Raw genomic sequence first — 27,367 nt, forward strand, 5'->3', positions numbered from 1 at the left:
AAACATATGCAGCAAACAAACATAAGAAAATCAAACATAGGCATAGTCAGGGAATCAATAAGCTGAATAACTTCATTTTTCATATTCCAAAAAGAGCTACAGATGTGTTTGGGCGTACCTAACAGCAGCAGTAGCAACAAAAACCAAAAGAACAGAAAAATAGATTTCTGAATCTTGAAAGAAATAAAGAGCAACCACCAACAAACAGCAGCCGAATTAACTTGGATCCCAAAATTGAAAGTTTAACCACAGCAAGACAGAACCAGTAGCAATATGGAGAGACTAAACAACTAAAATAGCTATGAAGAAACCCAAAATTCTATTCTAAACCTCTGAAACTCCCAGCAAAAGACCTCAAAAATAGAAGAAAACTCAAAAATTTCTTAAGAATGCTTTTGGAAAGCTGGTTTTCAGCCGTTTTTCTCCTTTTTACTCTTTTTCTGTGCCCTAATCATTGGCAAGAGAGTCCTTATATAGAAAGGATTTTAGAGCAACCAAACCAGTTCTTGTAATTCAAAAAGGACCCTTAAGTTTCTGATTTTATTAACTTAAAACCCCTTTCGCCCCAGGATGATCCCTGTCGGCTCTTTTCTAGAACCTTCCTATAAGTTTATTCAAGCCTATCCAATTCCGAACCAGCATCCCTGTGTTCCCCCTTTTACCCTTTTAATGAAACTGGACTTCTGGGACATTTAAACAACATGCCTGACATCTTAATTAGGCTTTGGCACTAACGACCCTAATTCTGAATCCAACTAGTGAATAGAATCAAAACCAAAGAAAAATTTAAACAAAAACAGACTTGGTTTTAAAAACTGGAAAAACACATTTTCTAAAATGTACCCAAAATAACGTTAACAACTATGACTAATCTAATTAGTGAGTCGTTATTACTGATTAATTAAATCAAGACTAGAAAACAGATTTCCTCTCTTATTTAGAAATAAATTTGTCATTGCAAGAGGGGTTATGAATATAGGAGGAGAGACATACTGATAAGATCACCAAAAGCTTCGACAACTCGAAGAAAGGCAGTAATGAATCCATTTGAACTCCGATGGACCAAAGACTCGGCCAACGATGGGAATTGTAACACAAATATTAGCTGAACTTTCGTCCATGGCCAATGATTCATGCAGCAATCCTCACCATGTGCCAAGAAAGAGACGAGGCAGAGGTTTCAAACGAACTTGGATAACCAGTGATCATTCGCCCGAAATCCGGCCAATTTGTGAATATAGGACATTAAACAACCCTTCGCGTTGAAAAATGAGGAACTCAAGCAGGTTTCATCATGAATTGAGGGACAGATCAAAAAAATCGAACAAAAAAGTAAAAAGTTTAGATTTTTATTTCTTAGATCTTAAATTCGGAGAAAGCGAGTAATCTTTTGGAGAAACTAATGGCAGGATATGGATAAGAGGATGATGGAGGTTGGATGGTCAAAAATTGGGGACTTTTGGAGGAGCTCCGCCGCCGTGAGACGATTTTCGGGTGGCAGAGAGACGGCGGAGGTGGGCGGCGATTTCAGAGAAGATGGAGACCTAGGTTTCAGGCTTAGATTGAATTAATGAAGACTAAAGGGGATTTGGGTCGTTTAATGGGTTAGAGTAACTGAAACGACGTAGTTTTGTCACACAACTACGTCGTTTTGGGGAGGAGGGGTCTAACCGGGTAGGAAAAATTGGGTTTGGGTCAGGGGCAGCTTTTGGACGGGTTCTGGGCTGGGGAATTACGAAAATTTGAATTTTCAGCCCAAAATGTATTAGACCTTTTCAATTTGTTTTTCTCTCTTTCTTTTTTTTAAGTAATGAAATCCTAAATTAAAAATCCTCAATTATCTAAATTGTAAAATTAGACTAATTATCTAGTTACAAAAATTATAAAAGTTACTTAATCCTAAATTAAAAGAGAAAAATCAATAATCTAAAAATTAAAATGTAAAAAATATAAAATGAGCTATTTTTGTGATTTTTTTATTTTTTTATAAAACAAATAATTACTAATTAATCCTAAAAAATGTAAAAACAAAACCTAAATGCAATGCATGGTATTTTTGTATTTTCATGATTTAATAAAATTAAACGTGCACAAAAATGCAAATAATTAATAAAAATTCCACTAAATTCATATAAAAATGGCAAAATATAATTGGAAAAATCTATTTTTTTGGATTCTGTGGAAGTAATTCATATAGGGCAAAAATCACATGCTCACAATATTATAATATGTGTTCTCTATAATAGCACTTTCACTACTAGAAATTCGATAAAAACTGATCACGGGCCGGGTCATTACAACACCTCACTATAAAAAATAAACTTTTTCGGAACTAATTTTATGTTATGTTATAATAAATGTTCTCTATAATAGCACTTTCACTACTAGAATGTCGATAAAAACCGATCAAGGTCGACCGACCAACTTTGGTTTGGTCAGTTTTGTAAAATATTTTATTTTTTAATTTTTTTTTTACGAAACCGACCAACTTTGATCGGTTTTCTTTAGTGCAAAAATGCGAAAAACTAGTTTTGAGTCTCACGAAATTTATTTTTTAAGAAACCGACCAACTTTGGTCTGTTTTTCATTTAAAATAAATTAAAATTAATATTAAAAAAATTAATCGAAATTGGTCGGTTAATTCGGCTGGTCATTTTAAAAATGACCAACTTTGGTCGGTTATTTTCGTGCGAAAATACAATTAAAGAGTTTAAATCAAATAAAAGACAGTCTTAAAACAAAATGCACAAATGGTCTAGTGGTAGAATAGTATCCTGCCGCAGTACAGACCCCGGTTCGATTCCTAAATAGTACATTTTTTAATTACATAATTAAAATACCGACAAGCTTTGGTCGGAAAAAACCGACCAACTTTGGTCGATATTTTCGGCAATTCTTTTTTTGAAGTTAATTGACCGACCAAAGTTGGTCGGTAATTTCCGACCAACTTTGGTCGGTATGCCCTTCTGACCTTCAAAATACATTCCACACGTAAATGGTCGCGTTTTGGACGGTTATTGGCCATTACCGACCAACTTTGGTTGGTTTTTTGGGACGGTTTTGTCCGAATTTCTAGTAGTGTTCGCTATAATATTCACAAATATTTGGAACAAATGAGGCTGTTATAGATAAGTCTGACTGTAGTATGAAACAAATATACCCTAAATTTAGACGGAATGACACATGACAAGCTGAAATCTAAGATAACCCATTCCCAATTTTAATACCCGATATACCTTTACGAATGCACCCCTTTTTAGCCCATTGCCCAAAGGCGTACGCAGGATTTTAGGTAACCGGATTTATAATTTAAAAAATAAAAGAATGAATAAATCACTATAATAAAAAGCGGTGTCATTTTTTATATTTATACCCAATTTTTTCATTTTATACACTATATATATATATATATATATATATATAGACACACACACGATGACCCGCAAGGTGTATCCGCCCGTGACCCGACCCATTCCCTTTCAAGTTTCAATTTCCTTTTAATTTTCTCATTGAAGACGAAATCCACCAACCCAGAAGTATTCATACAAGTGAAGAAGTACAAGAGGAGGTTTCATAAGATTGCAATTCATATGTTCGATGCTTTGTCCTAGTAATCACTAATCAGAATAAAATTTCTCTTTTCTATATCTTTCTGATCTCACCTTTTCAAATTTGAATGCATTTTCTGTTTCTGGAAAGCTAAACAGGGAGAAATTTGGAAGTAAAAAAAAACTGAAAAAAGAATTAGAACTTTGAAGGTTGTTTCTTCTATGTATACTTGTTTGAACTCGTGTTTATAAAGAAAAAATGAAAAAATTGTATCTTTTTTGAGATTTCTGTTCTTTTTTTTTCTTTTTTTTTTGTGAACTGAAGCAAAGTTTTTGGTTGGAGTTGTGCTATAAAATTTTGAAGGTTAACAGTAAAAATGGGTTGAAGAATTAAAGAACGAAACTAAACTATTTATAAATAAAAAATGGGGAAATGCATAAGTAGCCCGACCTATACCCGGATTCCCAACTACACACTTTTTCTTTGCGGGAATCCTATTACGCCTCTAAACTTATTTTAAATGGAATTATTTGCACCCTTAACGCTGACAGAAAAATCCGACGAAAAAATACACTTAGATCAGGATAAAAATTCGTCGACAGAAAAAAAAAATCGCATCGATTAAAATGTTGTTTATGAAATTCCGACGACCACTATTTTATGCCACCGGTGACCAAAACAAAAAGAAAGAGAATGAAATAACCGAAAAAAATGAGAATAATAAGAAATAAGAAAAAAAGATAAGAAAAAGAAGAAAGAATAAAAAAAGTACTAAAATACATGTGGGGGCGCGTGTAGCTCACCACTTGCCAAGAGTTTGGTTGTCTAGTTTTAGGGTGCAAATAATTCCATTTAAAATAAATTTAGGGGGTAATAAGATTTCCGCAAAGAAAAAGTGTGTAATTGAAAATTCGGGTATAGGTCAGGGGTACTTATGCATTTTCCCATAGAAAAAAAAGGAAAGAAAGGACAAAAAAAAATAAGAACAATAAATGAAAGATTTGGCGGAGAATGAAGGCGTTCGCCGATGACGATGACGATGACGATGACGATGACGATGACGACGGGTGATTTTGAACGAGTCTAGCCCTTTCTTCATTTCCCTTAATTACACATAACTGTAGTAGATTATATTTTTGCCCGTGTGTATGATTCTATCAAAGTTCATTTATCTCTTGCTTATTAATTTATTTCTTGTTATAATTTGTTGTTCTATTTCAATCTCAATTAACTAAATGATTTGTATTTCTGTATAGTCAACTTGTTAGAATATGAAGACAAAATCAAGAAAAAATAAGATACAAGAAAGTGAGGAAATTAACACAAACCTCTCTGACAACTAATTCTAATTTTTTAAATTAACTTTTCTCAGAAAAAAGTAAAAAATGCTTTAATAAATATTGTAAAAAAAATTTCTCATTCTTTCTTCCTTTTTAGATGTAGATAATTTAATTATTATGTTTGCAAATGTCACGACCCAAAATCCACTAAGGATCATGATGGCACCGAACACGCTGCCAGGTAAGCCAACACCAAGAAATTAATTAAATTCTCGTTTTAGGACTTATTGAAATTATTTATTTTATACATTAAACGATAAATAATGAAATTTACTGAAATAAGATGATGTTTTTAACAAATTTAATATTAAACAATCTCATAACCATCCCAGAATCTGGTGTCACAAGTGCATGAGCTATCTCTAGGAAGCAATATAATACAACAACCGTCCGGAATACAAATTGGACATAAAGTAAATACAGTAATCTGAAAGAGACTCTGTTGGCTGCGGGTCGTCTGGAGAAGTGCATCGCACCTAAGTCTCTGTATCAACCATGCTGCTACGCCCACTAGGCTACTAGAGATGCATGTGCCTGTGCAACAAAAATGCACAGCAAGTGTAGTATGAGTACGAAAACAACGTGTACTCAGCAAGTATCCCGTCTAATCTCGAAGAAGTAGAGACAGAGAGGCCGACTTCGACACTTGTTAGTGTCCAATAATAATACACCAATAATGTAGTAATCGAGGATTTTCATAAAAATGGTTGTAACTCAATAGCATGAAGCAAGTAATCGATTCTTTTTTTAATAGGAAATTTCCTGATTTATTTTCATCATTTAAGTATTTATCTCAAGCTAGGGAGAAACAATTATCAACATCAATGAATTTTAAGGCAAGCAATACAAGCATGCGTAAATCATGTCGAGGTCGTACGGCCCGATCCAACAATATATAAAATGTGCACTGCCAGGGGGTCGAATAACGCGAACACATTACATCGACGAATTAACATCCAAAGTCCGAATACTCCTCCCTGAGGAGGGCTATGCTGAAATGAACACATTCAGCCCGATATAGAGCCCATATTCATATTTAAATCCATCCACATACCTCAAACCGATTCTGATCGTACCAAACGAGGCCAATAATCTGGGTCCAAAATAACCCCTTTTTCCATAACACACAAGAACAACCATCATGACCGAAGTAATCCTCCACAGTCCACGACCCAATAAATCGAGTGCCCTCCAGGCATAAATTCTCAAATTAACGATATCAACACAATCTTCATACTTGGTTTTATTCTTCAATCAATAAAGTAACTACATGCCACACTTATACAATCTTCCAGTGGGGCACACTCCCACGACCTTACATAATAGATAACAAGTCTTCACTCCATACCACCGGCCGCACTAACGTTGAAAGCGATCAAGAATCCATAACCAGGATGCAAAGCCTCTTTCACAAAACACCGATCTCAGGTGACGCTAAAGACGATGCCAGCTTACTCTAATCATTCAAATCCCCTTCATGCTCATCCGAGCTCGTGACATCCTTGTCAACACCAAATAACAATCTTGATCCTCACTTTCAAATTTTATACCGCTCACTGCACCTAACAAACCAGCATGCGATAGTATAAAAGTTTCATCACAACTCCTGAACCACTGACATGGTAAACACTTCCTCACATGGAAAATTTTTACTTAACTCATTCCAAGAGAGCCATAGCAGCACACGAGTGAATTCTCATAACCGTAGAATATTCAAATCCTCAAGTAGTGGCCTAAACCACCACAACCCTTCCGGGATCCGCCTACACATAACATGCCATAATACTTGAATAATTCCAAACAATATCAATTATGGAGTCTGTTGAGCCTCGCACGCACCGCCATCACTATGCCAATTCAACCATGACTAACCAATTTATCTTCTTCTAATTCATCCTTAACTTGCCTTAGGGATAATAATAGCTCCATTCCTTGCATCACCAATCTGAATCCGCACTCACCTTGAGTGACCCCATTCCACGAGACCATCCTGTCTCCAAACCTATGAATCGTCTTATACACTCCTTGCACGCACATTCGAATCTTCAACTGGTACATCCGTTCTGATAATTCCTTTACAAATCCAAAGTAAACATTCTGAGCCTCTTCTTATAAGCTGCTACAAAAGCTTGATTCTTAACCATACTGCGGGCTTGAACCCTTAGGCACCGCATCTTTTGCCTTTGAATTCACTAGGACCGTTATTGAGAGTCACCCACTCTGACATGGTCCCGAATATAATCAACTGCAAGGCTCCGCTAGCACATGACCACCCTTTTAAAGAAGCACCTGGCCGAATCACCTTTCTTGCAACTCACTTCTACGCGAAGCATAATTCCTGAGTCTTCCCAAAGCCCAAACATGAATCGATGGTGCCAATTATAGAACACATTCTTCAACTCCTTTGCTCAAATTGCTACTGATGTTCTCTTTCCTTAGTCGCAGTAACCCATCAATATGCAGATAACTAGAAATCTCACAAATAGGCAACCAGGCAATCCAACCGTAGGTGGTGGGACTCTCCAACTAGCTTGAAGCCACTATTACACAACTTTAGAACCCACCAAGATTCTTTATCTCTTATTGACATGACTTTGCGCAATTAAACTGCCAGATTCCTCGAAATCCTTCCTTTAGCATTTTATGAATACTTTGAATCTCTAGCAACATTCACATATCCGACCTCTTTATCAGATAGCCAGTAGGATTCTTCGCAGAAGCTTCGCCAACCACGTGAATGCTGATCTGCTCACAGGAGATAACCCACCTGTGGAGATTACACGCCGACATCTTTCAACGCCGTTGCATGAGGTACAATCACCACACCATCCATAGCCCGTCATGAGCCTGTGCTTATCTACCAATTGTACTAGTCCGTTCACTTCTTAGGGACATCACTAATTGTGCAACGGCACCTCCAAATCCAAGGTCATATTGTATCCTTCTTCATATCGAGCAACTCCTTTTTGTTGTATCAAATCTCCTGCCGTATAATAGCCGATATTTCAAATTAAGCCCGTAGACCCAGTCACTGTCCACCCTGAATCCCAAATCACTCTAGACTTTTCCTCTAGGTGTGTAGTTATCCCGCCATTGATCCCATACGCTACTCTGCCACTCTCCCACTTTGGGCAAACTCACTTCTTTAAGAAACTACTCGACCTCTGCTTCATACACCTAGCCTTCTAGAAGTTTAACCACCGCATGACACTTCCCACACGTCGTTCCTCATCCTTTAATGCTCCGTTGATGCCTTAGATCAAAATCTATCTCGCCAGCACTTGAACTAATAGACCGCTACTAACTTTTAAACCTTTCCGAAGATCATCTCTCTCGAACTGTCAGCATTAGAAATACGCATTCAATCCTGAACTACCACACCCCGCGATCTCTGACAGCTGCTTCTCCAATACTATCTTACAATATCCTGCCCCAAGGGCGAATTGTAGAAAGTCTTAACACCGGCGAACTTAGTACATTCAACAAGGACAACGACACCTCATCACAGATGAAAATTCCACCATGCTCGCAAATACCCAGCCTCGTTACTCCATCAACCCAAATCTGAACATTCTTATCTCGATTGCCTTTCCCCCGCCGGGAATAAAATATTGAATCTCTAAATCATGCACTGAGTAAACCTCATTTCAAGTCATTCACTGCCCCGACACGTTGGCAAGCATCCTACCATCACATCAATACTGCGCGACAACCGTTCATAAACATCATGGCAACTTGTGCCTAGCCTCAGAGCTCTCAGAAGTACAACTATTGAGCTGAAACGACAGAATATCCTTCCGTAAGGCGACAACAATAGTCAAATCAACTACGCAGGGAGAAGCATCCCGCACCACCTTTGTAGTACCTTTAAAATTTCTCAATTTCTGATTTAATAAGCGCTTCGCATCGCATAAGATCGATTGCGAAGGGAACAAAGGCATAAAACTCAAAGGAATCAAATCGCGCAATGAGGAAATCAAGAAAGGAAGTGCTCCTAATAGCCCTGTAGCCTCTCGAAGATAAGTACATACGTCTCCGTACCGATCCGCGAGACTCTACTAGACTTGCTCATGACTCGTGAGACCTAAGGGAATCTAGTGCTCTGATACAATAAATATTGTAAATTTTTTTCCTCATTCTTTCTCCCCTTTGAGATAGATAATTTAATTATTATGTTTGCAATAAGTATTATATTTTATTTTGTTCCTCAATAAATGTTATAAGAATTTCAGGATTGCATATTTGCAAGATTCATTCTTATTCATTCTAATTTCAATAGTATTTTGAAATATTATTTTCTTCATTAACTTTATCTTGCTTATTTGAGCGTAGCTACAAGCTATAAACTCTTAATAGCTTTTTGTGTACTCTATTTATCCGATTGTTTTCTAAAAAATAGGCTTAGTAGTTTAACTGATAAGTAAATATTGATTTATTTTATTTTTATTTACTTTCTCCCTTCTTTATTCTTCACAATTCACTGGCAAATTTCTTTGGAAACCTTTTCAATAAAATTTGAGTAGACAAAAAGACCTTCAAATGACATCTAACTTTGCAATGAAAAATTAAACAAAGAATACGACAAAAAAAAGAAAATATGTCTTTTGCAAGATTATTTTTCTTCAACTTGAGTATTTCAAACTTCAAGTCAAAAATATTGTGCAAGTGTTTTGCTAAACAAAATAGTATTTGATAGACTTGATAATTAAAGAGTTTTTAGAAATTACCGAGTTAACTACTGTAAAAGGTATTACAAAATAATTTGATAAATCTTTCCTGTAAAATAATTTGGCTCTTGAAAAATATCTTTGTTGAAATAAGTTAACATCAATAACTTTTTTAGCACAAATTTTCAAGTAAAAATTAATTACCACATAAATTATTGTGGTAGTTGTAGTTACCCTAAGATATAATTGTAGTTTTTAATATACGTAATTAGTCCCTGAGATATTTTATACAGTTTGATATTGGGAGATAGGGATGTCAAACAGGCGGGTCGGATCAGATATGGATGGGGTCAAAAATGTGTAATACAAAAACTAATAAATTATCCGATCCGACTCATATTTAATACGGATAGAAAATGGATTAACGGGCGGATAATATAGATATGGATATCCATATTATCTATGACTTCTTGAATATGATCGCTTTTGGAAGAATTCTTAGTCTCTCAAACTTGAGAACCCCAAATTTGAGTTTTTACAAATGTAAAATCTAAACTCATTAGTTATACATTGGTTATCATTTTTCTAAGTGGATAATATAGTTCTCCATATTTGATCCATATTTAAAAAATTCATTATCTAACCCATTTTTTAATGAATAATATAATCAAAAAATTATTTTATTATTCATTTTGCCACCACTAGCAGGAGATATGAGTTTAGAAAATAGCCTAAGCATGTACATAATAATTATTTTACGTTTAAAATAGTTTTTAAATTTTCCTGATACACCATTTTATGTAATGATATAAAATTTGAAAATGGATGAAGATTAACAATGACTTGAACATTTTAAATTTTCTCCTATGACCGTGTGTTGAATGAAACAAACACAAATAATTTACTACTGATGTAAACCGAGTAGTCGCATTCGTATGAAGATGTTAAACTAAAATTCAGTAGGAACAAAACTACAAATGTTTAAAGAGCTGTTATAAAATTTGTGTAAATTGTAAAATGGAGAAATCAGTGTGACAAGATAGGAAATATGTACAAAAATAATAATTCATTTCTAAATTTAAAAATAATTTAACTTAAACTTATAATTTTATCGTTAATGAAAAACTTTTATAGCAACACAAATATTGTGGATCCTTTTTGATTTATTTAAGATCATAAATCCCATTTTTTTTTTAAATTTCGTAAATTCGTACCTAGTAAAACAAGTTTACGTCAATTGGAATGGAGTAAGCTTTTAGCAGTCCTCTTCTAAAAGTTACTCCCGCTAACGTGGCTATCACAGGTTTAGTGGGCCCATCAAAATTAAAGCAGAATGTGAGCTTTCGAAAGGTAAGAATGTGGGCGATGTGCACAAATAGCCACTAACAGCACTTATCTTTATTTTAAAGTCAGTGTTTTAAATGTTTTTAGTCTTTAGTCACTGGTTTAATAAACTTATATCTGATTGGACGAAAATACCCTTCTGCTATAACTTATACATACGCTTTTAAGAACGATCACCAGCAGCAGCAGCAGCGCAAAACTACACTGTGATCGTCGAAATTGAAGAAGATTCTCTTCCGATTTCAAAAATTCAACATTCTCATCCAAAAATCGACATAAATTTATAGTAAGTTCTACTTTTATGTTTTTCTATTGATTTTTGTTTCGACATAGTTATACTCTTTCCGATTTCTATTGATTTTTATACAGTAATTAGAAATTTGATTTTTTTGAATTTCTGGATTGATAAAGTTAAGGACATCACGTCCTGTGATAATTCTATAAAAATTGAGTACATAATATTAAGGACATAGTATCCTCATTTTGCAAATTGAATTGAAAAAGTTAAGGACACAATGTCCTTAACTTTGTTGTTGTTCTTCTGTATATTAAGGACATACTGTCACAGTTTTGCAAATTGTTTTGAAAAAGTTAAGGACACTAAGTCCTGAAATTTGAGTTTCAAATTGAAAAAATTAAGGACACTTGGTCCTTAATTTTGGGTTTCAAGTTGAAAAGTTAAGGACAGGAAGTCCTTAAGTTTGAATTACAAGTTAATTTTATAAAATTGAGCACATAATATTAAGGACATGGTGTCCTAATTTTTAAGGACACTAGTTCCTGAAGTTTGAGTTTCAAGTTGAAAAGTTCAGGACAAGAGTCCTTAAGTTGACTTGCAGGTTCAAAAGTTAAGGACAGGAAGTCCTTAAGTTTGGATTACAGGTTGAAAAGTTAAGGACATGAGTCCTTAAGTTTGACTTGCAGGTTCAAAAGTTAAGGACATGCAGTCCTTAAGTTTCAATTACAGGTTCAAAAGTTAAGGACATGCAGTCCTTAACTTTGAATTCCAAGTTCAAATGTTAAGGACACTTGGTCCTTAACTTGGTCTTGAACTTACAGTACATGTTCTTAATTATACAAGGATTGCATTATAAAATATGTCCTGAATTTCCTATTCTCTTGACTTGCAGGATGGAAACAATATGCATTATAGTTACTTTTAATGGTAGATGGACTGAAGACTATAAATATCTTGACCATCAAACAAAACTTGTTCTGGTACCTGAGGCAATTCGGTTTGAAGATTTCATTAAACAGATCTTTGAAGTTATTGAATTGGATAGACACAAGTTTGAAGCAGTGATATGGTTTGATATCAACCTTGGAACAAGCAAGGGAATGCTTGTATCCAAAGATTTAGATCTTCACATATGTATAGAGTTACTAAAAACTCATTCATTCTTCAAGGGCTGTCGTTGTTGATATTTCGGAAAGAGTTTTTGGATCAACAAGCAATGAACATGTCAACACAGAAACTCAACATGACAATCAAAACAAATGCCAACAGATAATGGAAATAGATATGGTTGAAGCTCAAGCAATAACTGAAGAGGTGCTTCAAACACATGTCAAAGAGAAACTCAACATGACAATCAAGACAAATGCCAACAGATAATGGAAATAGATATGGTTGAAGCTCAACCAATAACTGAAGAGGTGCTTCAAACATTTGATTCTATTCAAGTAGAAGGACAAAGCATTATAGAGATTGACAACAAACAAGCTTTGGGAATTCAAGTCTTAGAGAGTGCACCAGTAATCGAAGAAGTTGCTGAAAAAACCTCTACTCAACTAACTAGACAAAGATCAAATTTGAAACAAAAAGAATCCCCAACTACGATATTAAGAGAAAATACTTTATTGGATGAAATAAAAGTCGGATCAGTATTTGACAAGAAGAAGAGTATAATTAACTTTTTTTCGAATATAGCAATTAAAGGACATTTTGAATTCAAGGTTGTTAGATCAAGCTCAACAAGATATTCGTTGAAATGCAATGATGATAGGTGTTGTTGGTGTGTGCGTGCTTTCAGAATTAAAGATTCAACACTGTTCAAGATAGTAAAGATTGAGAAAAAGCATGACTGTTCTGTTAACACTATGAAAGCTGATCAAAGGGATGCTACTTCAAAGTTGATTAGTGGTTACATTATCGACAATCTTCGAGACCCAAGGTTTGAAGTTACACCAGCTTTTGCCATGGCAGAGATGCAAAAATTGTATGGACTAGATATTGGGTATCACAAGGCGTGGCGTGCTATTCAACTTGCTTCTGCTTTAATAAGAGGAACTCTCAAAGAGAATTATGAATTATTGTCTTCATACTTGTATCTGATGAGAAGTAAAAACCCTGTAACTTACACTAACATAAAGATAGACGACAACAACAGGTAAATCAAAAAAAAAAAGTTTATTAGTACGTTTTATAAAATTTAGGACATGCTGTCTTTAACCAGTTAACTTTTGAGTTGTAACCAGAAGTTCAGGACTGGTTGTCCTTAACTTTTGAACTTGTAATTCAAAGTTAAGGACTGCATGTCCTTAAGTTTTGAAATTTGAACTCAAAGTTAAGGACCGCATGTCCTTAACTTTATAACTTGAAACTCTAAGTTAAGGACTGTCTGTCCTTAACTTTTAACTTTGTAATTTGAAGTTCAGGACTACCTATCCTTAACTTCTGTTAACCTTGTTTTATATTGTATTTTCAGGTTTCTTTATATGTTTTATGCATATGGAACATCAATAGCTGGTTGGAATCATTATAGACCAGTGATTGTTGTTGATGCAACTTTTTTAAAGTCAAAATTTTGTGGTGTGTTAATGATTTCAGTTTCAAAGGATGCAAATAACCAAATTTTTCCACTAGCCTTTGGAATAGCAAAATCTGAAAATAACAATTCCTATGAGTAATACTTTAGTCAGCTTCGCAATGCAATTGGGAGCCATGAGAATTTAATTTTTTTATCAGACAGGTATCAAGCTATTGCATATGGCATAGCAAAGGTATATCCTAAAAGCCATCATGGGATTTGCATCTATCAATTGGAGCAGAACCTAAAGCGAAGGAAGGTGAAAAATGAGGTCATAAAACTTTTCCAAAGTGCTGCAAGAGTATACAGGCGCAAAGAATTTGATCTATACATGTCAGATATAGCAAAAGTAGATAAGAAAACTTATGACTACTTGATGGAAGAACCACCGGAAAGCTGGGCACGTTCTTGTAGTCCACGACGAAGATATGACATGCTCACAACAAACATAGTTGAGTCAATGAATTCTATCCTATTAGAAGCAAGGGAGCTACCTATATTATGAATGATGGATTTCATTCAAGTGAAGCTACAACGTTGGTTTTATGAAAGAAGAAACGAAGCAGAAGAAACTTTTTATGATGTTTCTTGTTGGGTAGAGGAGGAATTGACGAAAAAATAGATTTAGCATTTACTTTGAATGTAAGTATTATGTTCTATGTTTAGCTTATGATTTTAATATAATTTAACATAATGTACTAACTTATAATTTTTCAACATTAAAGGTCTTCCCCGTTGATTCATGGCGTTCTAGAGTTGAAGAAGAAGGAATAACTTTCTTTGTGGACTTAAATAAAAGAACATGTGATTGTTTTCAGTTTCAATTTGATGAATTACCATGCATACATACAATTGCAGCTATCGAGAAGAGAAACATCAAGAAGTCCAACTTTTGTTCGCACTGGTACTTAAAGGAATCTTGGCTGAAAACATATGAATTACAAATACATCCTGTAGGACATACTGATTCGTGGATTGTACCAGAGAGTGTTAAGTCACAAATTGTTAAACCTCCAGATTTTAAAGTGCCACCAGGTAGAAGGCAAAAGAAAAGGCACATTCCAGCTACGGAGTCATCAAAAATAAATTTCAAATGTGGTCGTTGCAGAATAATTGGTCATAATAGAACAGCTTATATATATTCTCCGACAGTCCATCCATTTTCAAGAAAGCATAGAGAATAGTAGATATATCCACTTATGTTTATCGACTCTTTAAGTTTTTGCTATAAATTGGATTCATTTAGATTATTCTTATTTGAGCAGATGTCTGAATTTACCAAAATTCTTTCTGCTTACCTTCTTTTTGTTTCTTTTGAGTTCAAAGATTAAAAGTTAAGGACAGACAGTCCTTAACTTTGATTTTCAAGTTCAAAAGTTAAGGACAAGCAGTCCTTAACTTTGAGTTACAGGTTCAAAAGTTAAGGACACGCAGTCCTTAACTTTGAGTTACAGGTTCAAAAGTTAAGGACAGGCAGTCCTTAACTTTGAGTTACAGGTTCAAAAGTTAAGGACAGACAGTCCTTAACTTTGAGTTACAGGTTCAAAGTTAAGGACACACAGTCCTTAACTTATAGTTCAAAGTTCAAAACTTAAAGATTGTCTGTCCTTAACTTTGAGTTTCAAGTTCAAAAGTTAAGGACAAGCAGTCCTTAACTTTGAGTTACGAGTTCAAAAGTTAAGGACATACAGTCCTTAACTTATATTTCAAAGTTCAAAAGTTAAGGACTGCCTGTCCTTAAGTTTGACTTGCTGGTTAAAAAGTTATGGACAGACAGTCCTTGAGTTTGAATTTCACGTTCAAAAGTTAAGCATAGGTAGTCCTTAACTTTGAGTTCAAAGGTTATTGACTGTTTATCCTTAACTTTACAAAAGTTAAGGACGGGAGTCATTAAGTTTGACATGCAGGTTCAAAAGTTAAGGACAAGTAGTCCTTAAGTTTGAATTACATGTTCAAAAGTTCAGGACAAACAGTCTTTAACTTTGTGTTCAAAGTTCAAAAGTTAAGGACACTTGGTCCTTAACTTTCAATTTGAAGTTCAATTACACTTATTCTTGAACTAATACTAACAAACTCCATGGACAAATCAACACTTGAGAGAAACAAAGAAATTAATAACATGATGCCTTGATATTACTTCTGAAATTGTAATTTTGCATAGCTGTGACAAAATTTTTTGCTATGCAAACAAAATATAAGTGCATTTTGAGGAATTTACAGAATATTTCAGAAGTTTTCTGAACTTGCAGAATTCATATGGATTCTTTACAACAATTTTATATAAAAGATCAACCACAACTAACTTTCTTTACAACTAAACTACAACTCCTTTGGACAACAAGTTTCATTTTCACTCTCATAGTCATCGCCAACATTTTCTGGTGGTGTATCATAACCAGAATTTCTTTTCCACTCACCATGTGGCCAAAGATTTGCGGCAAGTTCTTTTCTAAAATTTTGTTATGTCTTCAGGTTGGAATTTCTCCACATCCTTTCCAATCATCAACAACTCCACATACTTGATCAGGAATGCACAACAATCAGTCCTAAGAAAAATGTAAGATATGCAGTGAATTAAACAATAAATATAAAGTACATATAAATAATATAACAAATAACAACATGTACGATCCAGTTTGGTGTGGTAATCTTTGCCACTGAATATCAAATTTGTTGAAGGCATTTCCAAAAGACTTGTGATGTTTGTCAAACTGTGAGAACTTTAGCAAGTGGGGGATCATGCGTGTATACATTTCCATGTGATTCATTCCTGTCTCATATGGCTCACTATATAAGGAATCGTATACATCAATCTTTTTCTGATTCAAGTCCAATACCCCAAAAGAAAGTGTGTCACAACATTATCATCTTCTGAAGGAAGCCGACACAGAAAAAAGATTTTGTCAACCTCTGTCCAAGCAATTCCACATCTACGACTGTCCCCCCATACATATGGTGTCAGAAACAACTGATTATCACCAGCACACCAAAAGTCATCAGTAGCATCTTCACTAAAATCTTTATACACAAGCACCATATAGTTATCAAAAAGAATACCAGTAGTTGTGCAACGAAAAGGATGGTCGTGAGGGTGGTAGCATTCCTTCTTTCTCAGATAATATAGGGTAATGTCAATATGCTTCATAAAAAGGCAAAAAATAAAACAAATCCATCAGTCATAAAATAATTAAAAATGATAAATTAAGAATAAAGAAAATAAATGCCTTGCAAATTATCTAACCTTATCATCAAGTACAAAGCTACTATCTAAAAGCTCAAGGAAGAACATTTTGCTACTGATTTTTTGATGATACAATTTGTATGGATTCTTTCTCATACCATTATCATCAGCATATATATTAGTTTGTCCCCTGAAAATTTTGAAAATATCAAAGTTAGAAGTTAGTCCTGAACATAGCCTTTCAAGTTGAAAAATTAAGGACAGACAGTCCTTAAATTTGAATTACAGGTTCAAAAGCTAAGGACACTTGGTCCTGAAGTTTGAGTTTCAAGTTCAAAAGTTAAGGACACATGGTCCTTAACTTAAACTTACAAGTTTAAATGTTCAGGACACTTTGTCCTTAACTTTGAGTTCAAAGTTCAAAACTTAAGGACTCTCTGTCCTTAACTTTGAGTATCAAGTTCAAAAGTTAAGGACGACAGTCCTTAAGTTTGACTTGCAGGTTCAAAAGTTAAGGACAGGAAGTCCTTAACTTTGAACATGTTAGAAAGTTAAGGACACATGGTCCTAAACTTTGACTTACAAGTTCAAAAGTTCAGGACACTTAGTCCTGAACTTTGATTTCCAAGTTGAAAAGTTAAGGAGACAGTAGCTCCTTAACTTTGATTTTAAAATTCAAAAGTTAAGGACACTTGGTCCTAAACTTAGACTTACAATCACAGAAGTTAAGGACACTTAACTTTAGCAATTTCAATATCAATACTGAAATACATTAAGAGACATACTCTTTTTTGTGACCTCTCCTTTTCTCCTTGCCCAACCACACAATGAATTTCTTCAATAATTTTGCATCATCTATGGCATAATGAAAGATACACCTACGAGTATATGTTGATTTTATCCAACCTGAAATCTTGGGAGTATTTTGATTGTCTGCCATCGATGTTCCTGTTTTTCTTTCCTGATCAAAAGGAGATTTCAACTGCCAACTAAGCTTCTTATTCCTTTTACCTGGACAAAGCTCTTCTTTAATATTTCCTTCAACCTCCATAGGCAAACCCCCATCAATGCTCATTCGTGTACTTGGAGGAGTAGGAGTAAGAATAGAAAATGACGGACAATCATAACCAATACTATCTCTCTTTCTTTTCCTCGTATATTGGTTAGGATCTTCATCATTGTTTTCCTCTGCAGGCAACACTATATAAATATATTAGTTTGCTGCAAGTCGTCAAATGAAGAGACAAAATTTCAATTATGAATATAATATTTAGGATACAATAATTACATGTCTTGTTCACACTACCTTGTGTTTTTTCAAGAGACAATTCAGATAAAATATTGCTTGCATCATTTTCTTTATCTTCCAGCTGCACATTTTCTTTATCTTGTAATTGTTCTCCATATTCTTCAGTTCCAAGTTCACAAGATTCTGCAAAATATTTACAACAACTAACACAATTAGTACTTGTCACTAATCTTTAATTAAAACAAACAATTTATAAAATTAAAAAACACTATCTAACCGTTTGCAATAGTCAAGATCAATTACATTATTATCTTCACTAGCATTTTCTTGAGTTCCAATATTGTCGGTAAGAGAGGGAGGTGTAGGGAGATCACATGTTCCATCTATGAATTTGGAAACAATCTCACTTCTGCTTGTTCCTTCGGTATTTTCTAGGTCTTGAGATTGTACTCCACTTTTCTCTTGATACTCCACACCAACTTCTTCCCTTGCAGCTTCAAAAGATTCTGTAACGCGACGCAATTAATACCCATTCTAATAATTCACTAAAACTAACATTCAATATATCATGAAAATTTTATCTAACCTTGATTGTCACAAGTTTGAACTCCAAATTTTTCTTTATATGACAGAGGTGTAGACAGATCATATGTTCCTTCTAAGCATTTGCATACAATCTCACTGACACTTGTTCCCAATGGACTTTCTAAATCCTCCTGATATTGCAATCCACATTTACAATTTTTTTCTATTACTCCTGTCTCTTTTAGATTTTCCTGGCCTTGACATTCTCCTACACCTTGAACTTCCACTCCATTAATAGATTCTACAAATATTTGTAATCACAAAAAAGTTTATATGTATTACGCTATTGAATATAAATTTCAATGAAAAAAATTCAAAATCTATATCTAACCTTTCCCAATATCAGTGACGTTCTCAGTTTCATCATCTAGATGTGCATCTCTAAAATCGCGTTCATATAGAACTTCTGCATGCACATCCATTTCATCACGTTCACCACCACCTTGTATCTTTGTTAATTGAAATAGTAGGCTCTGTACCACGACAGTGATCATCAACTCCATCTTTAGTAATTGGAACACTAGATTCTCTCTCTATGTTCCTTTCATCAGGTTTCCCATAAATCTTCAACAAAGTATCAAGCTTTCATCCTAGAGTTTTCTTTAAATCCTGAGAAAGAAACTAAGTTAGAAAGTTAAGGACATGTTAAAAAGTTAAGGGCATGCAGTCCTTAAGTTTGAATTATAGGTTCAAAAGGTAAGGACATGCAGTCCTTAAGTTTGAATTCCAAGTTAAAAAGTTAAGGACAGACATTCCTTAAGTTTCAATTACAGGTTCAAAAGTTAAGGACAGACAGTCCTTAACTTTGAATTCCAAGTTCAAAAGTTAAGGATAAGAAGTCCTTAACTTATAGTTTTAAGTTCAAAAATTAAGGACACTTGGTCCTAAACTTCAAGTATTAAGTTCAAAAGTTAAGGACAAGCAGTCCTTAACTTATAGTTTTAAGTTAAAAAGTTAAGGACAGACAGTCCTTAACTTATAGTTTTAAGTTCAAAAGTTAAGGACACAAAGTCCTGAACTTGGACTAACTGAAATTGATGATATTACCATGATTTCATTCTCAATCTTTTTTTCTGCTACAACTATTTTCTGATTTATTCTAGAAACTTCAGCTTGCAGATCCTTCTTAAAACTCTCTGATAATCTCTGAATCAAAAAACATAAAAACAAAAAAGTCTCGTAAGCAAAAAATAATCAAATAAAAAACTAATGCTATTCAAAGGTAGAAAACCTACTTTAACAATTTCCTTAAGCATGACTTCATCAAATTGTGTGGAAGAAGGCATCGAGCTTTGATCTTGAGAAATTGGCTCGTCCACACTAAGAGGCTCTGTATCTTCTTCAACAGGAATAAATGGTGACACCTCGATCAACTTATACAACTATTATATAACAAAAAATAAACATAAGTTTTCAGAACTAAAACAAATAAATAAAAAAATAGCTAGTAATTAGATTGACTTACATTTTCATTATGGAAGTATTTTTTACACAGAGAATCAAACTGTGGAGATTTTATTTCCGAATAACATAACATCCGAGGATAACCAGATTCTTGGAAGTTCAGAAATTGTTTTTCTTGGAAAATAGGAATTACTTCCATAATCCAAACACAAAAGGCAAAAGGAAAGCCAAGTATAGTGTATCTATCCTTGTCTTTATCTTTGTCTTTCTCTTTCTCAGTCTCATTCTCATTCGGCTTCAAACAACTCTTCAATGATTTTAATAATGTTTCATAAGAAAGAGAACCCCAGTTGAAAGGAGAGCAGAGTTCATCATCGTCTACAATTTTCATTATCTGCTCGGACACATTCCTATTCTTCCACTTGCCCATCAAAACAGATTCAACAAAATAAATTGTTGCCAACGTCACAACATCATCATCGCTGCCTACAAATGCTGCAGCTGTACCATGTGGGTGACTAGTAATAAAATTAAACAAATCACCCAACTCCACTCTATCCTTTCCGGGGAAATAGACTTTCGAAAGCCTATTCTCTTTTTCATGTAAACCTTTGATGTCCGGTGAGGAATAACACTTCAAACCAGTAATTATATGAAATGCGTCATGTGTAAACTTAATTTCATGGTCAAAAACCTTGAATGTCATCGAATCAGGGTCATTATTTACAATTTCTGAAAGCAATATACAGTGAATAAGTTTACCACAGAACTTCACACTTTATAATTGGAAGAAGTTGCCAAAAATACCATCCCTCAACTTCTTCCACTGCCTATTTGACAAAAAACTTTTGATTGTTTCCTTATACTGTAAATTTCCTTTCCAATACACCATAAAATTACGCCAAACATCAAACTTGAACACACGATCTCCTTCTATTATCATATTACAAAGAAGGAAAAAGAAGATAAATATTAGGACTTACAGTTAGTTGGAGGGAATTGGTCCTTAACTTCAAGTTTCAAGTAAAAAAGTTAAGGACAAGCAGTCCTTAACTTAAAGTTTAAAGTTAAAAAGTTAAGGACAATAGGTCCTGAACTTCAAATTTGTAGTTCAAAAGTTAAGGACACTTGGTCCTTAACTTCAAGTTTCAAGTTAAAAAGTTAAGGACAGACAATCCTTAACATTGAATTCCAAGTTCAAAAGTTAAGGACACTTAGTCCTTAACTTAGAGTTACAAGTTAAAGAGGTGAATATGCAGTCCTTAACTTATAGTTTCAAGTTCAAAAGTTAAGGACACTTGGTCCTTAACTTCAAGTTTCAAGTTTAAAAGTTAAGGATATGCAGTCCTTAACTTTGAATTCCAAGTTCAAAAGTAAAGGACAATTAGTCCTTAACTTTGATTTACAAGTTAAAGAGGTAAGAATAGGCAGTCCTTAACTTATAGTTTCAAGTTCAAAAGTTAAGGACACTTGGTCCTTAACTTCAAGTTTCAAGTTAAAAAGTTAAGGACAAGCAGTCCTTAACTTATAGTTTCAAGTTGAAAAGTTAATGACACTTGGTCCTGAACTTCAACTTTCAAGTTCCAAAGTTAAGGACACTTGGTCCTTAACTTCAAGTTTCAAGTTCAAAAGTTAAGGACACTCAGTCCTTAACTTTGAGTTCCAACTTCAAAAGTTAATGTCGTTTGGTCCTTATCTTTCATGAACACAGTTAACTAAAAATTCATAAACACAATAAGCTTATGAATTTATACGACTATTTTTATGAAATGTCCTTAAATAATCAAATATATTGAATCAACCACAAACACATTTCACATTTCAACACCAAAAATTTCTGAATAACATATCATAAAAATACGCTACTTTTCCGACACTGAATCAACTTATAATGATCATTTTTGAAATTTCACACATACTTGACACGACATTGATCGCGATTACACATATAGAAAAACAAAAATGCATAAAACAAAAAAAAATTACTAGTTCGATCGTTCGATTCAGAGAAGATGACAGAGAAGATGAAGAAGAAGAAAGATTAACTGCAGCTCGTTTGCATGCGAGGATGATACAGATGCTGAGAACACACGAAGCTTGCCCTGAAAGATTCGCTCTCAAATTTTCCCTCTTCTGAATGAAAAAAACAAGGGTTTCGGAATATATGCATTGAGAAAGGGTAAAGTTGTCTTTTTCCTATTAGTAGTGGCTATTTTTGTTGAGCATTATAATTAGTGGATAAAAATTAAAAACACCCTTAATTAGTGGCTACTACACGCTATTTTTACTAAGAATGTCTGTGCACTAAAAATGCAACCAACTAACGTGGACCAGTCAGAAAAAGCCTTTCACACACAATTACCGAAATAACCCCACTATTTAAGAAGGCATGTCAACAAAGTCCAGTTAGCTTCACCTATTTCTACCGCACTTCCTATATAGGAGATGTCTTCAACTCTTTAACTTTTTTTTTTTTTTTTTTTTTACGAAATACATAAATGATCCTTTTAAGTTGTTACTAAAAATTAGTTAGGCATCTTAAATGAGCCTATTTTCAGCCAGACACCTCATTTATTCACAAAAGTATGTCTTCTATACATCGGATCCAATAAACCTCATGCGTGAGTTACGATCGCGAATGATGTATCAAACAGACCAATCATTAAATGACACATAAGTTTTTAAAACAAATACTCTTATTAAAAAAATAGAAATTAAATCTTCTTCTTTCCAATAGCCGCGGGCTTCACCCCAAAACAACCATGAAACCACCTTGATAGGAATGACAATGGGGCAGTACTGGTGCGGGTGCGGGACGGTGTGGGTTTAAGCATATGCGGTTGCGGGGCGGGGCGAGTTGAAATAATTTTTTAAAAATATTTTGTGGGTGCGGGTTTAAAATTTTTATCAAAGAAGGAAACTCATTTTTGAGCCTTTCAGGAGAGGAAACCGACGCAATATAACAAACAAAGTTTCATAATATTTGAAAGAAATGTTTGCACGTCAGATTTTCATCTTTGTATGGAAATTCTAAAATTGTAATATCTAACATATAGTTCTCAATTAATTCTAAATCTGTTTTACTTATCAAACTGAAATATCCATTAATTGATCTTGACATACGTTCTTTTCCAATTTCTAATATAAGTCTGAATACACGGAAAATAACATAAAGATTTATAATATAAAATATAAAAAGTTAAGATGCATAAAATATTTATTAAGTAAAACGTGGGTACTGTCAAGCTAAAGCAATAAAAATTGAACCAGTATTCCGCAATGGATTGTTTTAATTGTTCTTAATCTTTTTTTTTTCCAAATGTATTCAGTTAAAAAATGAGTGGGGTGGGGCGGGTGCAAATACTATGCGGGCCGGTTGAAATTTTGTGGGTTAAGTCGAAACCCGCCCCGCCCCAATGCCATCCCTACACCTTGAGTCACACTCTCCAGCCATCGTAAAACACTGCTACATCAACGTTTCTCCACCAAACACTGAATCCAAACACTAATGAAATTCATTCGTTTCAGTCAAGAAACTTAAGCGCCGCACAAGCTCCAATATATCTCCTTCTTAATCACCAACCAATATCTCCTTTTATCATCTCAAATTCTTTCGTTGCGCTTAATAATGGCGGAAGAAATAGCCATCCATGTGCGAGCGGAAATAGATATTTCCTTCATCTTCAATCTTTTTTGGGTTTTTACATAGAGGATTTTCTATGATTTTTCAGTTTGAAAATCAAGCGAATGAGAGTATTGTGAAATTCTTAAGCACACTCTCCTCTCTGTTATTCACTAGTAGCAGAAATTACATATCCTTTCACTTTTGCTTCGATTAAAGGGAGAAAGGAAGTGGGTGAAAAGAATTGGGAAATTTTCCCCTGTTGATATCTAGCGGTTGAGTCGAAGGTCCTACTTGAATTATAATTTTCTTAATTGGTAGTATAAGAAATGGTAGCTTAAGGTGAGTTTTTTTTGTGCATTTTTCGTTGGTGTATAATAATGGTGGTTTAAGTTGGAGATGGGTGGAAAAGATTTGAAGAAGAAGGTGATTTCGGGTGGGTCCATATTGTTTTTAGGGGGAATAAAAAGATAAACCTAATTTTAGGTAGGCAATTCGTGTCCTGGAGAGTGCATTTCACACGGTGGGGCTAACAGGATCAGGTGTTTAGTTGATCTTGTTTCGTGAATGCATGAAGTGTTTAGCTGAAAATGGACTCAGTTAATGTGTCTAACTAATCGTCGAAAATAACTTAAAGTGATTGTTTATATATTTCTCCTTTTTTTTTTTCTCATTTAGGTTGGTGGGTGGGTTTAGCTTGGAATAGGGTACTAAAATTGGGGATGAGTTATTTAATTCTCAGCTTGACATGTCCATCCGTCTAAATTATGGGCATATTTGTATTATAGTATAATGATAAAGTCTTAATTGAACGGATAATAAAATGGAGAATATATTTAAATGATTTTTAATAATACAAAAATATATTTGACCATTTTCCCGTTGTAATAATTAGGATGATGGCAATTTAGCTAAAAGAAAAAGCAGGTTCCACTGCTGAAGTAGAAAATTGCAGCTTTAGGAGTACCAAAGTCAATGCATTCATATTTGTTTTTCAATCTTTTATGTAAAATAAAGTACTACGGAGTATATATTAAGCAACAGGAAAAAAGATACTATAAATTATTATTTTGTAATGTAAAATATTAGGAAGTATTGCAATTAAGGAAATAATATTTATTTTGAGTTTTTAATGAGTGATTATGTACATACTTATATAGAAGGACGAAACTACTTATTTTTCGCATTCTGGATGGTATATGTGATATTTAATGGGTAATGTCTTTTGATATTATTCAATTGACTTAAGTTATATGTCCTAACGGTATAACGAATTTTTACCCTATGGATCTAATTAAACCTTGTATAACAAGTTACTCACCGTTCATTAAAGATTATCGTCAATGTTATTAGATAAGCTACTTGTTGTGTTTAAGTGAGCGTTTGGACATAAGCATTATAAAAATTCGGAAAAAAGAGGAAAAATCAATTAAGTAAAAATGGTAGCTGAAAATTAGAGTTATGTTTGGTCATGAATACAATTTTGGGTTGTTTTTGAATTTTTGTAAGTGATCTGAAGTGAAAATTTTGAAAAATAACTTTTTTGAGGTTTTCAAATTTTTGAAAAATTCCAAAATTCATCTTTAAGTGAAAATTGAAATTTTCATGGGCAAACACTAATTTCGAAAAATAAAATATTTTCGAAAAAAAGTGAATTTTTTTTTATGGGAACGGGCCCTAAGTCTAGACATTGCACTATAGTAAAATCCACTTCCAAGCTCAACTCTTAAGTCCCTTGAAAACTCTGTTTATGGGCCTCGCAAGTCACATGGCTTTTCTGAGAACAAAGCATTTTCTAGTTCTAGGTAGAAGTGGCATGAGGTGGCCAGTTTTGACCCTGCTATTTAATGTGTAGTCAGTTTTTTAAATTTGGCGCACAAATAGTCATTACGTTGTCAAAATGAACTTCAAAAGACATTTTTTCGCTTCTAAAGCCTACAAAAAAAAGGCTAGTGCTTGTTGTTTCTTTTATGTAATAGCTGAGTGCATAAGTACTAAAATCAGTGTTAATCTTCACTTGAAGCCTCAAGCTTGACAGGTTCTTCAATAGAGGAAGTTTCTAGAGAGGAGAAGAAGAGAGCATTTCAGAGGCAAAATGAAAGCTATTGTTTCATTAGGTACTGTGCAAGGTCGTTATATACAAGACTTCCACTAACCGACTAACTAATTAACTTAACCAATAAAACACTGCCACATCATCATTACTAAACTAACAATTACAACTAACAGCTAGCTAGCTAAAGATTAACTAACAAACTAACAATTACAAGTCATAAAACTTCCCCTCAAGCTGGAGGGTGCAAGATGTTTAGCGGACCATGCTTGCCTAAAAGAAACAAATGTTGAGCTTGGCACAACCCTTTTATGGGCAGATCAGCTAACTTGTCTCGAGTGTTCAAATAGACTGTTTTGACGATACCATTTTTGATCTTATCTCAAATGAAATGACAATCAATCTCTATATGTTTGGTACGTTCCTGAAAGATGGGATTGGCTGCTATTTGCGTAGCAGATTTGATGTCACTGAAGACTGTAACAGGAACTTGAATGGCAACTCCCAGCTCTTTAAACAAGCCTAACAATCAAGTCATCTCTGCTACAGTTGAAGCCATGCCTTGATACTCCGTCTCAGCAGAACTTCTGGACACTATCTGTTGTTTCTTGGATATCCAAGAGATCAAAGAATCTCCAAATTTAATCACATAACCTGTAACTGACCTGCGTGTATTGGGGCAGGCATCCCAATCTGAATCACACAAACAACTTAACTCAGTCACAACCCCAGTCTTCAGCCACATATCTTGACCTGGAGTACTCTTTAATTATCTAACCACTCTAAGTGCAGTTTCCCAGTATGATCTTTTAGGCTGATGCATGAATTGACTCATGGTTTGAATCACATAACTGATGCATTGACTTGTGATTGTAACATACATAAGTTTCTCAATTAGCTTTTGGTACAGAGTAGCATCCTGTAATATCACAACTCCAAGTCTCCAACAATGCCATTGACTTTGTCATACTCCACTATAGTCAACTTCAAATTGGTTTCTATAGGAGTGATGGTAGCTTTGGCTCCACTGAGGCCCATATCAGAGATTAACTCAAGCACATATTTTCTTTGGTTTAAGATAACACCAACTTTGGACCTAAGGACCTCAATTCCCAAGAAATATCTGAGTTCACCTAGGTCTTCCAGCTTGAATCTCTGATGAAGCACTTGCTTGGCTTCAGTGATCAAATCTGCACTACTACTTGTAATGTGTAGGTCATCTACATAGATCAGGATAACCACCATGCCACCCTTCTTCCTTAAGGTGAACAGAGAATAATCATGACTACTCTGAGTGAAGACTGCATCAAGCAATGTCTCTGTCAGCTTAATGTTCCATTGCCTAGAGGCTTGTTTAAGTCCATATAGAGACTTCAGTAATCTGCAAACCTTCTACTCCCCCTGCCTTCTAAAACCTTTAGGCAGTTCCATGTATACTTCTTCACAAAGATCACCTTGAAAGAAAGCATTATATACATCTATTTGGTAAAGAGACCGACCTCTAGATACTGCTAGTGATATCACTGATCTCATTGTGACCATCTTGGCCATAGGAGAGAAGGA

General features: G+C 34.3%; 2 protein-coding genes across 2 annotated transcripts; one reads left to right on the forward strand and one right to left on the reverse strand.

The window, feature by feature from the left end:
* Positions 1 to 12,514: 12,514 nt before the first annotated feature.
* On the forward strand, positions 12,515 to 14,215 carry LOC138879398 (uncharacterized). Its single transcript, XM_070159008.1, has 3 exons — positions 12,515 to 13,290; positions 13,609 to 13,806; positions 13,873 to 14,215. The coding sequence occupies exons 1-3, from the start codon at positions 12,515 to 12,517 to the stop codon at positions 14,213 to 14,215; spliced, it is 1,317 nt and encodes a 438-aa protein (XP_070015109.1).
* Positions 14,216 to 16,159: 1,944 nt separating this feature from the next.
* Positions 16,160 to 21,072, reverse strand: LOC138879399 (uncharacterized). Its single transcript, XM_070159009.1, has 13 exons — positions 20,937 to 21,072; positions 20,191 to 20,861; positions 19,961 to 20,107; positions 19,773 to 19,871; positions 19,057 to 19,198; positions 18,727 to 18,966; positions 18,418 to 18,646; positions 18,198 to 18,370; positions 17,677 to 18,079; positions 16,952 to 17,081; positions 16,619 to 16,849; positions 16,339 to 16,529; positions 16,160 to 16,256 (listed from the first exon to the last, which is right to left on the reverse strand). The coding sequence occupies exons 1-13, from the start codon at positions 21,070 to 21,072 to the stop codon at positions 16,160 to 16,162; spliced, it is 2,889 nt and encodes a 962-aa protein (XP_070015110.1).
* Positions 21,073 to 27,367: the final 6,295 nt, after the last annotated feature.

The sequence above is a fragment of the Nicotiana sylvestris genome, chromosome 10 (genome assembly GCF_000393655.2).
Source record: "Nicotiana sylvestris chromosome 10, ASM39365v2, whole genome shotgun sequence".
NCBI classification, from domain to species: domain Eukaryota; kingdom Viridiplantae; phylum Streptophyta; class Magnoliopsida; order Solanales; family Solanaceae; genus Nicotiana; species Nicotiana sylvestris.

Excerpts from the sequence above, each read along its gene's own strand:
- LOC138879399 (XM_070159009.1), bottom strand. The coding sequence starts at position 21,072 with ATGATAATAGAAGGAGATCGTGTGTTCAAGTTTGATGTTTGGCGTAAT. Across the intron at positions 17,082-17,676 it reads AGGAGAGGTCACAAAAAAGA|GGGACAAACTAATATATATG; the intron begins GTATGTCTCTTA and ends CAAAATTTTCAG. Across the intron at positions 16,530-16,618 it reads GTGGAATTGCTTGGACAGAG|AAAAAGATTGATGTATACGA; the intron begins GTTGACAAAATC and ends GACTTGAATCAG.
- LOC138879398 (XM_070159008.1), top strand. The coding sequence starts at position 12,515 with ATGGAAATAGATATGGTTGAAGCTCAACCAATAACTGAAGAGGTGCTT. Across the intron at positions 13,291-13,608 it reads AAGATAGACGACAACAACAG|GTTTCTTTATATGTTTTATG; the intron begins GTAAATCAAAAA and ends TTGTATTTTCAG. Across the intron at positions 13,807-13,872 it reads GAAAATAACAATTCCTATGA|GTATCAAGCTATTGCATATG; the intron begins GTAATACTTTAG and ends TTTATCAGACAG.